The 18,488-nt window shown below is 40.4% G+C and overlaps 1 protein-coding gene across 1 annotated transcript in view; it reads right to left on the bottom strand.

Moving 5' to 3' along the window:
* ST8SIA4 (ST8 alpha-N-acetyl-neuraminide alpha-2,8-sialyltransferase 4) overlaps positions 1 to 18,488 on the bottom strand; it is a 221,763-nt gene that overhangs the window by 129,019 nt on the left and 74,256 nt on the right. The window contains exon 3 of the mRNA XM_089679115.1: positions 5,977 to 6,234. Coding sequence (XP_089535241.1) covers positions 5,977 to 6,234 — 258 coding nt within the window. The remainder of the gene's footprint in view (positions 1 to 5,976; positions 6,235 to 18,488) is intronic.

Below are 18,488 nucleotides of genomic sequence, written 5' to 3'. Positions count from 1 at the left end.
ATGCTAAATTCTAGTTTTAGAAAAATGGTAAATTAATTCCAATTGCAACTAAAAGCTACTCGCACATGCTAAAAGTGTGACAACAGATTCCAATCAGTAAGTTTAAGCGCTCCTCTGACAGATGCTCCCTTGTCCTAATATGATATTTTGCTTTCTATAAAACCTCTTTGTGGCACCTTGCTAGCGGCCTCTTCAGGATTTCTGGAGAATGTGCACCAGGGTAGAAGTAGACTTTATTGTGATTTATAGGTAGTTCATTCGTGAACTTGTTTAACCTCCCTGGCGGTATGATTATTTCAGATTTTTGGTGCTGAAAGCGGTACCATTTTTTTGCATGGAAATATGTATTTTTTTTATTGTAGGCTGTAATTTTTAGGAAAAACTCACTGAAATCTGTCCGAACAAGAGTCTAGTAAACATCCCGGGTATGATAAAATTTGAAACACAAAATCATAAATTATAATTTAATAAATAATCATAAAAATAATATAAAAATAATAAAAAATTTAATTCAATAATATAATCAAACCAAAAACACTGAAATGTGAAATAGAGCGCCAAGTTCGCACATTGCTGAGCTCAGTCGCAAAATCGTTTTCAGTGTCTGATGACGAATTTCCCCCACGAATCATTATCACTCAATTCTGCAAGTGGTTCTGATTTACTATCGCTGTTCTCTAGCTGATCTAAACCGCTTTTGACCTAAAGGGACACTTTTTGGACGCCATGGACATTTCTCAGTTTCCAGGCAGAAAGAACAGACAAAATGCAGGCAGGGCGCAGGACAAAGCACTAGGGACAATATGTATGTGAAATTGGTTGAGACAGCAATGTTTTACTAGGTAAAATGTAAAAAAAAAAAAAAGACATTTTTTAAAATTTTTAAATTTCCCGCCGCCGGCGGCTGCGGCGCCCGTACGTCCCGACGTCACAGGGACAGGACACAGAAGCCGGATGCCGGCATCGGCCGGAGGAGATGGCCGGGGACGCTGCAGGGGACACATCGTGGGAGCGCAGGGTAAGGTAAGTGAAGAACACTTGCCGGAGCAGTGCCTCAGGGTAAGCCCGAGTGTAGCTCGGGGTTACCGCTTTTGGTACTGAAATGTTACCCCGAGCTACACTCGGGAATACCGCCAGGGAGGTTAACCTCCCTAGTGGTCTGATTATGTCAGTATTTCTGTGCTCAAAGCAGTACATTTTTTTGCCTGGAAATATGTTGTTTTTTTATTGTAGGCCTGTAATTTTTAGGAATAACTCACTGAAATCTGTCTGAACAAGAGTCTAGTAAACATCCCGGGTATGATAAAATATGAAACACGAAATCATAAATTATAATATAATAAATAATCATAAAAAATAATAATATAATAATAAATTTAATTCAATAATATAATCAAACCAAAAACACTGAAATTTGAACTAGAACGTCAAGTTCGCACACTGAGCTTAGTTGCAAAATCGTTTTCAGTGTCTGATGACGAATTTCCCCACAAATCATTATCACTCAATTCTGCAAGTAGTTCTAATTTACTATCGCTGTTCTCTAGCTGGTCTAAAACCGATTTTGACCAGGCAGAAAGAACGGTAAAAATGCAGGCAGGGCACAGGACAAAGCACTCGGGACAAAATGTATGTGAAATGGTTTGATACAGTAATGTTATACTATGAGATTTTAGTGTATTGAGTGAAATTTTGAATTTCACGCCGGTTCCGTCCCCCGTACGTCCCGAAGCTCGCAGGGAACGGAACCCGGAGGAGATGGCCGGGGACGCTGCAGGGTGGACATCGCGGGAGCGCAGGACAAGGTAAGAGCTGGAGGGATCCCTGACCAGGGTAATCCTGAGTGTAGCTCGGGGTTACCACTTCTGGTAATGAAAGTTAACCCTGAGCTACACTCAGGAATACTGCCAGGGGGTTAAGTAGCATGGACATAAAGAAAGAAAAAAAAAACTAGTGCAGTTCAGAATTTCTCTGCATTGTGGTCAGGTAAAGTGGAAGTATAGTCAAATATGCCTAAACCTACTCCCACCTCCATTCTAAACCTATTCCAACCTACACTGTAAAGGAAAAAAGTCTATACTTACCTATGCTGAGGGTCATCCAGTCCAGTCACATAATCTCTCCAGCGGTGGCTTCACTGAAGAGGACAGATCACCAACAACGATTGCATCTGTTATTGGCTGTCTCTCCTCTACAATGACGCCGATGCTGGGACCCAATCATGAGACTGGACCAGAGCAGCCTCAGAATAGGTAAGTCTACAGATCTTTTTTAGGGTAGATACAAAAGGCTTAGAATGGAGGTGGGAGCAGGTTTAGGTTTAGTTACTATTTGACTGGAATTCCACTTTTTGCAACCACAATACAGTCTGTAGACAGCAGACATATCTGAATCTACCCTAAGTTGTTGAAGAACCATGTTACCTCTAGACTCATGGTATAATATTAGGGTAGGCAGAGGTGTCATGGATGAGACTTGACTGCTTTTGTCACACATTAATAGTCTTGTAAAATTTTCATCTAAAATGTATTTTTTTAAATAACAGAGCTTTAGTGTATGTTGTGGTTATTTTGGTAACCATAAGATTGTACATTTACCTAAATAATCAACCTCCTGTCAACATCACAAGATTTTGCAGACGTTCCTATACAAGTACACACACTCTGAAAGTTAGCATTTGTATATGTTTAGGTACAACCACAGCTCCCCTACATTTTATTTTATTACAGGTATTTAGCATTGCCAATTTACGGAGCACTTTACATGTTGTACCGTCACATCAGTCCCTGCCCTCAACCTAAAGTCCCTATCTCACAAGCATACATGCTAAATTTTGTCAGGATACAGTTAACCTACCAGCATGTCCTTGCTTTGGAGTGTGGAAGGAAACCAGAGTACCAGAGGAAACACATGCAGGTACAGGAAGAACATGAAAACTCTGTGCACATATTGTCCTGTCTAGAATTTAAAGCGATTGTAAAGGCAAAAAGTTTTTTCTTTTAAAATAACAAACATGTCATACTTACCTTCTCTGTGCAGGGGATTTGCATAGAGCAGACACGATCCTCCTCTTCTCGGGTCCCCCTCAGGCGCTCCAGGTCCCTCTCTCCTGTTGAGTGGCCCCACAGCATGTGTCCGTTGACACATGGAGCTGCGGCTTGGCCCCACCCCCTCTCCCTCCTCATTGGCTCACTGGCTGTGATTGACAGCAGCGGGGGCCAATGGCTCCCACTGCTGTCTCAGCCAATGAGAAAAGGGAGTCTTGGGATAGCCGAGACTCCAGTGCACATCGCTGGATCAAGAGGGGGCTTAGGTGAGTATTAGGGAGGACTGGGGGGGGATGTTGCACAAAGAAGGTTTTTTACCTTCATACATGGAATGCATGAAGGTAAAAAACCTCCTACCTTTACAACCACTTTAAACTGTGGACCCCTAGTGCTGCATTGCAGAAATTCCAGCCACTGTTCTGCCAAGCATAGCTGTGATTGGTGTTAGTTTTTGTGTGTGCATGTTTTTGTTTGGGGGGCATACCTACTCTACTTATACCAAAGAAGTTGAAGTCATTTGAAATATACAATGTTCCAGTGATTTTAATGACTGCGTCGGTATAAGTATGATCTGAAAACTTCAGGTATTTTATTGCTTTGTCAAAGTGGAGCTAAAGTGGAACAGGCTGACCCCTTTTGCAGGTATAACCATGTAAAACATAAAAAAATAGGTGCCTACACTATTTAAAATCCAGTAATACACTGTCTCACCCTGCTCTGCACATGCTCAGTTGCTCTCCATTTTTAGGTACTGTGCCGTATTTGTAGAGGTCGATCTGCTGAAAGTCTAAATATTAAAGCGGAACTAAACCGACCAATTTAACAGTTTCAAAAAGATAGTTACAGTTGCAAGAAAAAGTATGTGAACCCCTTGGGATTACGTGGAGTTTTGCATGAATTGGGCATAAAATGTGCTCCGAACGTCATCTAAGTCACAACAATAGAAGAACACAGTCTGCTAAACATAATACTACACAAACATTAGATGTTGCCATGGTTTAATTGCACATAACATGTAAACATTCACAGTGCAGGGAGAAAAAAGTATGTGAACCTTTGGACTTAATATCTGGTTGACCCTCCTTTGGCAGCAATAACCTCAACCAAACGTTTCCTGTAGTTGCAGATCAGACCTGCACAACGATATGGAGTAATTTTGGACCACTCCTCTTCACAAAACTGTTTCAGTGTAGCAATATTCTTGGGATGTCTGGTGTGAATCGCTCTCTTAAGGTCATGCCACAGCATTTCAATCAGGTTGAGGTCAGGACTCTGACTGGGCCACTCCAGAAGGCGTATTCTGTGCTGTTGCAGCCATTGTTTTGTTGAATTACTTGCATGCTTTGGGTCATACCAGTGTCCTGATCATCACCATACCCCAGACCAGCACCCTGATCACTGCCACACCCCATACCAGCGTCCTGATCACCACCAAACTCCAAACCAGCATTCTGTTCACCACCAAGCCAGTGTCCTGATCACAGCCATAACTTATGCTAACATCCTGATCACTACCATAACCCATACCAGCATCCTGATCATACTAGCGTCTGGCATTTTAGGGTCTCAACTGATCAATTTTCAAATATATATCTCATAGTTTGTAGATTCTAAAGCTTTCACACAGACTAAATAATATACACTTTTTTGGGTAATTTTTTACTAAGAAAATGTAGCAGATAACATTTTGGCCTAAACAAAAACTAAGCAAAAAATGATCATTTTTCAAAATATTCGATATTTTTTCATTTACATAGGAACAAATAAAAAAAACCCAGTGGTGATCAAATACTACGTATACCGTATATACATGATTTTGCATTTCTAGGTAGGGGGCTCGTGCGAGGCGTGCACACCCCCTACCTGCACCGCCACCGGTGATTACTCGTCAGCGCCTGGAGATTGCCGAGCATCTCCAAAAGGGAGAAGAACTGTTTGTAAACAAAACAGTTCTCCTCCCTGTCAGCTCATGCACACTGCTTTGGATGGCTGTGCACAGTACAGTCATGCAAAGCAGTGTGATTACAATGAAGCACAAATACACTGCCCCCTAGTAAAACACACCCAGCACACAGTTAACCCTTTGATCGCCCCTCATGTTAACCCCTTCCTGCCCAGTGCCATTACTACAGTGTCAGTGCGTTTTTTAGCACTGATCACTGTGGTGTCACTGGGGATGTCAGTGACACCAAGTCAGTTTCGCCCAGTGTCAGAATGCCCGCCGCAGTCCTGCAATCCCGCTATAAGTCGCTGATCACCGCCATTACTAGTAAAAATGTTAAAAAATTTAAAAATTCCAGTATCTATATCGCCATTTGTAAACACTATAACTTTTATGTAAACCAATTAATTTACATGTATTGGGATTTTTTTTTAGCAAAGACATGTAGCAGAATACATTTTGGCCTAAATTTATGACGAAATTTGATTTTTAAAATTTTTTTACTGGACATGTTTAATAGCAAAAAGTCAAAAATACAGTTTTTTTCTCAAAATTGTCGGTCTTTTTTTTTAATAGCACAAAAAATAAAAAACGCAGAGTTGATCAAATACCACGAAGAGAAAACTCAATTAGTGGGGGGAAAAAAGATGTACATTTCATTTGGGTGCAGCATTGCATGACCATGCAATTGTCAGTTAGAGTAACGCAGCACCATAACGCTAAAAATGGCCTGGTCAGGAAGGGGGGTAAATCCTCAGGAGGGCAAGTGGTTGAAAACACTTTTTGAAGGTGTTTATTGCTTTTATTAAACTTTCATTTTTTAAACTTCTGGTTTTCACATAATTGCTGCACTTTTGAAAGTGGCTTAATATTTTGAAATCTATCCCACCAGCTGTCACAACCCCTCCCATTTCATAAATGATATATAATAATAAGTGCACATGATACATATAAAGTGTTAATCTCTAGCAGTAGATGCTGGCTCACCTTATTACAAAGTCATGACTGTCAATCTCCTTGCCACATCCACTGTTCAGGAGGATTCCAGAATTACCCACCACTGCGCATGTCTCAAAGCGGCGGCTCTTCATAGGTGATACTTCAGGCAAAAGACTGTGCAGATTCTGTGAAATATTTAGCGTGCGGCGTCTGTCCAGGACATAATGGATTACATCTCCTGGCTTGAAGCTACTCTTAACTACAGACACATCTCTCTCTGCATCCAGAAATCGAAGGATGTCTTTTCTGTGTGAAAGAGAAAATTAAGATTGGTATAATCAAGCATGTATTGTGTCCTACAGGTAACATCTTGCAAAGACAAAGTCTGATTATTTGCTTCAAGCAATACCGTGATTTTGGATTTCCTCCCGTTTTTGAACATCAGCTTCAATGACACCCCTACTGCAAGTTCGTATATTGTGTGCACAAATTCAAGAACAAAAAAAAAAAAAAGCATAGCCTCTATTTTGCCATGCCCTCAGCAAACATTTCCACTGACCACAAACATTACAATGTTGTTGGAAGTGGATTATGATCTAACCATCAAAAGACCATCGTTTTCAGAGGATTGTTACACAAATAAGCATAAAGGCCTGTGCAAAAATTCAGCTGATCAACTTTGCCCCTGTGATACGTTATCTGTGTTTGTAAAATGCCATCTTGCATTGGTGGCCAATTCGAATTCCTAACCTAAACCCAATTGAAATCAATGTCAAATTAAAAATGTTCTTCTTCCATTTTCTGGGCTAACAGGCAAGGGGGTGTTAAAAAACAGAATAGGAGGGTGGGCAGCACCTAATGCAAAAAAAACTGCAGCCAGGAGCAGTGATTTTTTTTTAGCATAGACATTTACAAAGGAAAAAAAAGAATGACATCTCCCCTGCTTCTTTTTTTTTTTTTAAAGAAAAATGGCACACATACCCTGAATGTCCCCCAAAATACAAAGCAGACCCTAAGGGGTTTATTTACTAAAGCTGGAGAGTCCAAAATCAGACTCCCTTCTGCATAGAAACCAATCAGCTTCCAGGTTTCATTGCCAAAGCTTCATTGAACAAGCTGAGGTTAGAAGCTGATTGGTTTCTATGCAGAAGGGAGTCTGATTTTGGACTCTCCAGCTTTAGTAAATAAACCCCTAAGAGTCTGTTATGTATTGTGGAGGAACTAAGGAGAGCTCTGTGCACACTTTTTTTTCTAACAAAGCCGGCCATGAAGTTTTCTTTGAAAGCAATTTAAACTGTAATTTTTGTCTATGTAAATGTACTTTTTGCTGTAGCACATCCTACAGCAAGAATGAAAATTAAACTGTGTAGAGTCCCTGCCAAAATGCATATCAAATCCTTTGGTATAGATTTTAAAAAAAAAGTGTGAATTCCACAATAGTAACCACACAAACGACCCCGATAGCAGGGGTGCTCAACCTTTTGAAGAGCGAGGGCCACTTAAGTGATCTGGTAACTAGTCGTGGGCCACAATGAAATAAAATGGTTCAGAATTTAGATTTTTAAAAATTTTGAATAGCATAGTGAACATTTGCCTCCTGTAGCTGCTGAATGCCGGCAGGAGGGAAAGGAGGAAAAGCCTGATTTCAGCAGTTACATGAGGAACATGGAGACAATCGGTTTCTGTATATGCCGTGCCCCCCCCCCCCCGTCCAAGTGTAAAACAGAATATGACAGGGAGGCTGCAAGGGCATGGGGCAAGGTTACCATTGTGACCCCTGTGGTTTGAAATGTATGGTAAAAACACATCTCAACTATGGGGTTTTACCAAACTGCAAATGTAAATGAGCCCTTACTGTCCTGAGCCCCTTATAAGGCCTCTTTTACACCGATGTGCTGTGGTTTACCTGCACCTCAGGAGCAGCACAGTGCACCTGCTGCTTTCCTGCGGCTAACCTGTGTGTTGCCATAGACTTCTATTATAGCTTGTGGTTCACTTTCTGAAAGCGTATCAAAACTCCTATATTCAGTTTGGGGTTGAGGGCCACATCAGAGGGTTCTGAGGGCCACATGTGGCCCACAGGTCACAGGTTGAGCACCCCTGCCCTATAGTAACATTTTGAAGGCTCCCCAAGCTGTCATTGGCTATATCAAGGAAAGGAGAGGGATAATGGTGACATCATTGCCCAAATATGGCCGTAGCCATTAAGATGCACTTAGCCTTGGAAAGCCATCCAATAAAGCCAAGTGCAAGCCATCTGTTATTAGTGAAAGAAAGCTGAAAGGATGAAAAGTTGAAAGACTGAAGCTGCATTGTCTGAAATGGCTAGCTGCCATAGATAAACCCAAAACATTTTAACTCCTCCTCCAAAAACAAGCCCAAAACATTGTTGGTCAGTGGCATTTTAACCCCATCCTTCCCCCATCATTGGTTGCTGGCACTTTATATCCCTCCAAAATGATCCTGCAACTTTGTTGGCCCTTTAAACCCCCTTCCCACTACCACCTTTGATTACAATATTTCTTTGCTACAGAAAGAGGATTTATTTAATGGTTAAATGTATTAAACCCTCCATTCTCCCTCTTCTCTGTTGTGAAAGTAAGAAGAGGACTCATCAGTGCAAACAGTACAACAATTTTTTCATTGGTGATCACTGTGATTGGTCATTACAGTGATCACATGGCACAGAGCAGCTCCAACTGGCTCTGTATCTTTAGCCAATACTGTTTGCTGTCTAATTACAGTGGTAGCAGTAATCTTGTGCTGCTGTCAGGTGCACGCAAACTGGCAAATAAAAACATACAAGTACGTCCTCCCACCCTAGTAAACATGCCATCTGTTTGTTTAGTTAAAATGCCCGACGTCCCGACATATGGAAGTTAAAAGGTTTTTGTATAATAACAGTATGTTTGCATGTAATAGCTTACTTTTGCTCAGGCTTCCATGAGTGTGGAATTTCTATATGCTGGAATTGCAGGCACACATAAGCTCAAAGCTTTTGCAACCAAAGTAACATAGCATAAATATTTGACTGTTTATGGTCACCTTTATTGTGGGCTATTACAAAATTGTTAAAGCGTAGTGTAATTCTTAGTATTCAATATAGATCTTGGGAATCTAACATTCTCAAAGAGGGCTTTAATTTCTGTACATCTTTCTCTAGGGAGCTGAGATATGGACTGCAATAAAGAATACAAAGGAGAGATAAAAGATAACGAAAATGATATATGTGAGCAACTGGACTGAGAATAATTTAAAGCAAACTGGAGCTAGAAACTGAAAGCATTAAAACGTAATAATTTTCCCTAACTATATCAGCAAAATGTAGGTGAAATTGTTCCTAAGGAGAATATATAGGAGGTTGATATCTACAGTAGAGTATGTCAATAAAGCTATTACTTTTTTAATTTTCTGTACAACATTAAGAAATGAAATGTGAGAATACTGCCATGAAAACTAAAGAAATTCATATTTCATTATCATAATTTCCTTATTTTCTAATGTAACCCTCCCCCCCCCCCCAGTTTATACCATAAAAAAGAAAAACAAAATTAAGAGGAACCACTTACCAAGGCAGACACAACCGATAAGCTATGCATATGAAGCCAAGTATGATTTACACTCAAAGCTCAAACAAGCGTCAAAGTCAACTGAGTCCCCTCCTAAGTGTTACTTTGCTGAAAGGGTCATAAGGAGTTTTTTTTAGCAAGCTTGAAAATCATTGTGTTAATACCAAGGTCTCAAAAGTGTTCATGAACACTCCATGGTGAAACTTTATACTTTCTTATTATTGATAGTGAGGCCTGAAAGGGTCACTGTAGGGTTTATTTACTAAAGCTTATTCACTCAGAATCTGGTACACTTCTGCATGGAAACCAGTCAACTTCTAGGTTTTATTGCTAAAACTTAATTGAACAAGCTGAGGTCCAATGCTGTTTGGCTACCATGCACAGGTGAACTAGATTCTGAGTGAACCAACTTTAGTAAATCTCCCCCCAGTATTCTTAAATATCCATTGGGATGCCTCTTCGGAATGCTTCAGGGTGTGTGGGCAAATGTGCACAATGTTCTAATGGACCTGTTCTAAGATCAAAGGATACTGGACAAGAATACAGTATATACAATATCTTCTGTTACCAATATCAATATTCCTAAGACTGGCTGCATGGCCCTTTTAAACAAACTGAATCCTGATATCCCTAGATGCTCATTTCACGGTTTTACCTGAAAAGTATCCTTTGTTGAAGTCTAGAAATCATCCATAGTTGATAATATTACAACTAAAGATACAATTTCCTGGATTTTGCTTCACAAAAAACCTGACAAGCATTTTACACATTAAATAGAAGAAGGGTGAGAGATTCTGGAATCCATGAACATACTATATACAGTCTCCCACTTGATCACAATCGGGACGTGATGGGATAGTGAAACGGTGGATGCCTGGCTGAAAAGAGGGTTTGCTTTTCTCTCTTTTCTTTCCTCTAACATTGTCTACCTTTTAATTCTCTTATTTTTCTTTCTATCATGAAGCTTTTACTATTTTTAGCATTCTTTATTACAGTTTTTAATGGCCAAAACAGCTGAAGATACATTGTACAGCTTATTCTGGATAAAGTTCTGCATTGGCGACGATGCCACTAGAACAACAGACTGATAGTCTTGTGTTTTGACTTCTAACACCATTCAGCCGTATCCATAACAATACCCACATTTAATACTCAAAGGGCTTCTCATCCAACCCATGTTCAAAGTATTTTCATTATACTTTTACTTTATACTTTCAATATAATAGATGTAATGCAAAATGACACATATTTCAACATTGAAGAGATCATTTGGGTTGGTAATAGTTTCAGCAGTTGGACAGAATCTGGAATACAGGTATATAATGCCTAATGGCATCCACTTTTTTTCTTAAAGTGTAAAATCCCTTGGTAGGCAGCAATACCACGTAACTCTGTCCCAGAGTCTGCCTCTGGTAACCAATAACTGATCGTAGGCACCATGAGGTACCAGATCTCCTAGATTGTAAGCTCCAAGGAGCAGGGCCCTCGAACCCCTCGTGTATCGCATTGTATTGTTATTGTACTGTCGCATGTCTTGTCTCCCATTATATTGTACAGCGCTGAGCGAACTGTTGGCGCTATATAAATAGTGTATAATAATAATAATGTTACCTGTTACAATAATCCTCTTTCATGGTCGCTGAAGAACCCAAACTTTCAGAGTATGGGGAGAGTGGGTAAAGCCACCTGCAACAAGTACCCCACCACACCATCCTCTGAAAAAACACACCCCCTAGTGACAAGGATTAGTGCTTGTGAGACCTATCTTAAAAGGATTGGGATTGGTTGAGGACTGAGAAGAGAGCTTGTGAGAAGTATCTTAAGAGGATTTTGATTGGTTGAGGAATGAGAAGAGAATGGTAGGGTTTGGCAGTTCACGGTGTCTGCTAGCCAGGTTATACTCATACTCTTTTAAAATGGAAAGTGGTAGTAAAGTCTGCTTTATGACTTGTACCTAAAATGTAAAATGAATATCTCCTAAAGGTTTACTATTTATAAGATATTCACATTTGTAGAGGTCGGTGAAGTCATTGGTGCATGCATACTGCGTTCTGGTTCAATGTGAGTACTGTGCCACAACCGTGACTCCTATGCATGGAAGTGACATCATTGCGGCAAGGTCATTCAAGTGGCCAAAGCCTGCAAGCCCAGATGGAAGACCAGGGGAAGATGGAAGTGCCAAAAGCAGTGACAGCCTGCAGCTGGAGGGCTTCCTTTTAAGTTACGTCTGTCACAATGCGCTAGTATGTGGTGCAAACTAGCACATTACGACAAACTTCCCGTGGACAAATTGTTTCTTTTTTTGGGGGACTTTACTACCACTTTCACTTACTGCTATGGGCAGCAGAGGTTTATATTTAAAAATGTTCTTCACAGAAAAAAAAACATACTAACAATAAGTCCAAGAAAGTAGATTTTAAATTGTCAGCATTGTAGCGTGTGAACAGGACCACATTCAATCAAATCACATCACATACACACAGGCACCTATGAAGGCTTCAACATATAAAAATTGTAATAAATAGAAAATGTGGGATCTGAGTGTGTAAGCCTCTACAGTTAATGACTAATAAAGGCAAATGTAAGCATTAAGTTCTATATAGATTACTTTGAATATATTTATTCTATTCTTTTCAAGATATTACATTTAATGATCAGAAGGGCAGTTATACTATTATGTTATAATTACATATTCATAAAATGTAATAATGAAATCATAAACCATCCTATCAACCCAGGAAAAATAACAACAGTGCAACACAAGAAAAACAAAAGCACATATGAATTAAACATGAAGAATACATGCCGGAATATCACAGTGTGCGGCTGAGAACAACTGCAAAGCCTGACAATCATGTCATTGAGTTATAAGAAATGCAGAGGATTCAGATAAGCACAACTGGGACGTAAGAGCAGACATCTTCCAAATGTCCTTACTCTGACGCTGAAAATAATCTGCTTAAGCATTTTCTAATTATGGTAATCATGTGCATAATAAAGGTATAAATTGCTTTAGTATGGATTGAAAATGTATCATTTATATCCATTTAAATAAAGAAACAGGCCATATATACAAAAACAAAACGCTGTAATTAGCTCTAAGACTAGCCATTCGCATACATACATACTGTGCAGACACATTCCACACAGTAGTGTAGTCAGGACAGGTAAGTGCAGTAAGACAAAGGAACTACAAAGCAGCTGCCTGTTAATGGGCCCAATTTACAAAGCTACAACACCAGGATAAGCAACCTTATTTTCAAAAGAGACAGTTATTGAGTCCAATGTGATTTGAAAATGACAGTCCCATGGCTGGAGATAAAGTTCTTTGTCCTTGCCTAAAGCTTCATGAATTGAGTCTAATGTGCAACTGGTTGGTAAAGATTACTGCACTGTGTGCATCCCCATTACACTGCAGACTAGGCCCAGTGGCATGTGTTACTCAAGCCACTGCATATGGTCCCACAACACAAGAAACTTCATCAGGGCAAAGCATAGAATGTGGAGACTACAACCAGCAGATATCAGTAAATCTGCCAAGAAAATAAGTCTTTTAGTGGTGGTAAAAACACTTTTTAAACAGCCAATGTTAGCAAGACAGCATCTTTCATATCATAGTTGCATGCAGTGTTGCATACCTTTATGCAGAGACCGAGATGACAAGGGAGGCCTCTTGCACAGTTCCTGTCTAAACACCCATGGAAGCTGAGAGGGGGTCTGGAAGCGCATGCTTCTGTGCATTTTCTCTAGCCTGATGGTTTGCATTACGTTTCTGACGACAAGCAGCTAGAGATGTGTTAGGACATCTCATGTGCACTTGTTTGTTCCAAGCTGCATAAGACATCCCCCTCAGTGTCGGGTGAAAGCGAGGAGACTGGTAACACAGCGATGTCTCACAAATGTTAGGAAACCTAACATCATTTAATTGGAACTGATGTAAATCTCCCTCCCAGCCCAAAAGCATTCATGTCGCAAGAAGCTACTTGAAGGGGAGAACACCCACTGTCCCAGGAAGCAGATGGTGTGACTTTGACAGCCTGGGTGCTGATATAGGGGATGAAAGAGCTCGAGATGATGAGGGTGGCCTCATTTACAGTTCCCGTCCAAGCAACCCTGGAAGTTGAGACAGGGTCTGGAAGGACTAAAGTGCATACTAATGTGCATCCGCAATAGCCTGATGTTTGTATTATGTTCCTGACAACAAGCAACTAGAGGTGTTTTAGGAAACTTCTTGTGCACATGCTTTTTTCCGGGTGGCATAAGACATCTCCCGCGGTATTGAAAATTTAGTGAGGGCTACAGGGAGGTGCACGTTAACAAAGCAATATCTCGCAACTGCTGGGCAACCTTACATCAATTAATTGGTTGGGGTGGAAGTCTCCTTCCAAGCCCAAAAGCATTCATGTCGCAAGAAGTTACTGGAAGGGGAGCACACCCAATGTCCCAGGAACTGGATGGTGTGACCATGACAGTCTGGGTGCTGATATGGGGGATGGAAAATAGATAGATGTCAGAAAAACAGGAAAAGGTACGGCACTCAATACTTTCTATAGAAAGGAGGAAAATTCCACACTGCTCCAGCAAATCGGACATATAAATTCAGTTGCAGATCTTTCTAGTGTTTCTGTAGTTTAGTTTCACCATTCTTTATAAAGCCAACATAATCCACATCAATGAACAATAAGTGGGTAATAGTGTATAGTGTCATAACATTGGGACCACATGCTATTCATGATCCAGGTAAGCGTTCAAGCAAAGCTGTGGTATTCTCAGGTCTGTAGCTTTTAGTAAAGGGAACAGGAAATAGTAACAGTTTCAAGATGAGTACAGTTATTGCAGTTATCTCTTTTCAGTGGAAATTGGAAACATTTGCTTCTACTGAAGTAGTATAAGAAGTTATGACATCAGCAGAGCAGAAGCAAAGAGCAATAAGTACTGCTGCTTGGGTACCACCATATCCCCATGAACGTCTCTAGAAAAGCTATTAGATTTTGTAATAATAATAAACTTTATGTTATATAGCGCCTTTAAAGGTAGCTTCTCAAAGCATTTTACAAAGACGAGAAACAAAAACACAAGAAGTGCACAAGACAAAAAAAAAGAAAAAAGGGACAATTACAAGAAAGCTAGATAAGATGACTCTCTGCGGTTCTTTGCTCCAGAGTTTTCGAGCATAGTGGGAGAAGACTCTGTCTCCCATCGAGTGTAGGTGAGTAGGAGGGACACACAGAAGACCATAATTTGAGGAGCGGAGTAAGTTGATAAAAGTTCAGAAAGATAATGGGGTGCCAAGCCATAATTAGCCTTATAGGTGAGCAAGAGGATCTTACAGTCTATTCGAATCCTTATGGGTAGCCAGTGCAAGGACACCAGGATAGGGGTATTATAATCATTTGTATCAGACCTAGTCAGGATTCTGGTTGCAGAATTTTGTACATATTGAAGTCAATTAATATTAAGGTACACCGGTAAGTAGAGCATTGCAGTAGTCAAGTCGGGACAACACAAATGTATGCATCAACTTTTTGGCTACAGTGTATGATAGCAGAGTGTTTCATGCGGATCAAAGACTAAACTAGCATCAAATATCGCCTGTAGATTTTTCAATTTAGACTGAAGCTCAAGTACAGTGGCATCGATAGACAGACTACCAGTACTGGCCTTACATAATTGATTGGGGTGCCAATAAGCATGGCTTCAGTCTTAGCAGAGTTTAATTGAAGGAAATTGTGGGCCGTCCAAGTCTTTACATCACAAATACAGTTAGATAAGAAAGAAGCAGTGAAAAGTAGAATCAGGTTTAGTGTGGATGTATATCTGAGTGTAATCAGCATAGAAGTGATAATTGAGCCCATGTGACCTAAGCAGTTGACCAAGTGGAAACACATAAATGCTAAAGAGGGACCCAAGATTGAGCCCTGAGGAACACCAAACTTGACGGACCAACTTCAGACTGGAATCCACCAAGAGAAACAAAGTGACAGCGATCAGTAAGATATGACTTAAAGTGATTCTCAAGGCTCATTTTTTTTTCTTAGTAAAATAACAAACATGTCTATACTTACCTGCTGTGTGCAGTGGTTTTGCACAGAGCAGCCCGGATCCTCCTCTTCTTGGGTCCCCCGCAGGCTCTCCTGGCTCCTTCTGTCTGTCAGGTGCCCCCACAGCAAGCAACTTGCTATGGGGGCACCCGCTGCTCCATGTGCACATTCACACACGGAGCCACGACTTGGCTCAGGCCCCTTCTTATTGGCTGACTGGCTGTGATTGACAGCAGCGGGAGCCAATGGCTCCCGCTTGCTGTCTCAGCCAATGAGGAGGCAGAGACCTGGGAGAGCCAAGGCCGTCATTCACATTGCTGGATCGCCATAGGGCCATACTTATTGAGGGGGATAGGAGCACTGCTGTACACAGAAGGTTTTTTACCTTCACGCATAGAATGCATGAAGGTAAAAAACCTTCAGCCTTTACAACCACTTTAAACCATTTCAGAGCCAATTCTGAGACTCCAAATATGGTTTCAAGGCGAGAGAGTAAAAGATTAGATGCCTTCTTCTCCTGAAGGTGTTATTTGACTGGAAAACAGATTGCTCAAATGACTTGGATACCTTCTAAGTAAACAACCATAAACAAGTGTGTCGATGAGGAGTTCAGACTTTACTGGCTGAACACTTCTTGCGGGTAAATGACTCAAAGGATTTGAGTTGCAGGATTAACATTCTTTTCAAACTACTAGTATTTTTATAAGATGATAACAATGGCAGCCCCCATCTTTCGCCCAGCAAATGTTCCCTTTAAAAAAGTATGATGATATAAAACATATATTGACCAAAAACCTCTGCCAACTCCAGTCACAATAGTATAAAATATAATCAGTCACTGATGGTTATAAATAAGATACAGAGGCAGATATCCAGGCTGGAACATTTATATCAGTAGAATACCATTCACATGATCAAACTAACATTCAGATAGCAATGCTCACATATGCCCAGAGCTGCACGGTTACAGTACACAAAACGTTCTATATCTCACGCACCCACACACAATACATGCCGTGTTTAATAATAAATACACGCTGCTTCAGCACACTGTATTAGATAATCAAATGGCCCTGCAGACATTTCTATTTTTAACAACCCCATTACTGACTACAGAGAACTCTAAATTTGTATTTTAACATGGTTTGCACAGTTTGTGTGTGGTATGAACACCTCCATACCATTTTAATCAACAACTTTGTGTTTTTATAATGACATCTACAAAATTTTACTAATGCTTGACATGTCTTATTCAGATGACTTAGAACAAGATATAATGGGGAGGATTTACTAATGGCAAATACGATGTATACTTTGGAAGTCCAGTTTCACTCATTTTCCTGAGAGCTTAGTGAACATGGTGATGCTCTGCTGATTTCCTCATCCAATCATGCGCAAGCAAAAAATTTTTTTTTTCTTATTTTACTTGCACCTGATTGGGTATTCTTTACAAAGTGAAGTTTCATCACATTCACTAAGCGCTGGGGAAGATGAGTGCAACCGCACTTCCATAGTGCAAAGTCTATTCTCCTTTAGTAAATCCACTCCAATGTGTTGAATACCTTGTTACACATAATCCCAAAAGTAGTATAAGTTAAAAAAAAGACAGAGTAGAATTATCCATAACCAAATTAAACATATAGTATGTACACAAAGTAATTATTCAGGTTTAAAAAATATATATCACGTGAATTATTTTCATGGGCAACTTTAAATCCCTTGAATCAATGCTTGTACAGCATCCACTAAAATAATTTCCTCCAAAAAGTGAAATACTGTAAATCCGTGGGGAGAAATTTCTGGTGCAGCTGTGTGTAGAAATCAATCGGCTTCCTTGCCAGTTTACACTGATGCGGAATCACAGTGCGATTTCTGCTGTGACAGGTGCGAATTGAATGCAATTTCTGAGGGGACTGGGCATAGCAGGAGATGAAATTTGCACCACACCCGCACTAGACTTGCACAGGACCCTTTTTTTGGACTGGATCAAATTTGCACCGCACATATGTGAACAGCCTGCATTGGAAATAATGGTTTCATGCGAATCTATGCTTTTCGGATCGCATCTGATCTGCATAGAATTCGCATCAGTGTGAACCGGCAATCCAAGTTTTATTGTCAAAGCTTAACTGAACAAGCTGAAGTTAGAAGCTGATTGGCTACCATGCACAGCTGCTCCAGATTCTGAGTGCACCAATTTTAGTAAATGTCCCCCAACATGACTGTTGCTCTGTCCAGCGGATAATGGTTGGGTTGTAGAATGATCTTATGTCTAGGTCTACTCCCAATCTATGCCAAAACCACTAAGATGACAGACCTCTGGAGAGAACGTTTGACCCAGTGTGAAGGTCATTGCTGGGGAGGAAGGGGGTGTACGTCTGCAATGGGCATAAATATACACACAAGACCAGGATGCTTGAGCTTGTCTCTTCCACTATCACCCTACACAGCCAATATTTGTGTATAATTATAATGTGTATAATCAGATATACCAAACCACTGCCCTATAATTGGTTCTAACATTTTCTACACAGTTTCGTAATTTTTAATCAAAATAAAAAAAAGATATAACATTCATAAAATTTACCCAGAGCAGCCCTTATTCGGATGCAATGCAGGGCTTCTGTAGACTGTCGGTGTATCTCTCTGTTTGCACCTCGAACAGGCAAGCAGGTACACAATGACAACGCCCTGGTAGTTCATTAAGAGCTAAAAGCTGTCAGCTGCAAAGGCTCTTGGTACTTGTAGTTTATTCATTCATTCACAGAACTCTTCAAATAGTGACAGCAGGTGAAGAGAGAAAATTCCTGGCCTGCTGTCACAGGGAGGGAGGGATCAGTGAGTGGCTGCGGGAATGGGAACATGTCACATGTTCCACTCTAAAAACGGGTGGAACATGTAACATGTTCCCAAAAGTGAACTTATCCTTTAAACGAAGATTAAACTTCAA

The sequence above is a fragment of the Staurois parvus genome, unplaced genomic scaffold (genome assembly GCF_062004578.1).
Source record: "Staurois parvus isolate SC_StPar_1 unplaced genomic scaffold, SC_StPar_1.0 ptg000218l, whole genome shotgun sequence".
NCBI lineage: Eukaryota > Metazoa > Chordata > Amphibia > Anura > Ranidae > Staurois > Staurois parvus.
The sequence above is the reverse complement of the archived record's forward strand: the minus strand, read 5'-3'. Positions and strand labels throughout refer to the sequence as shown.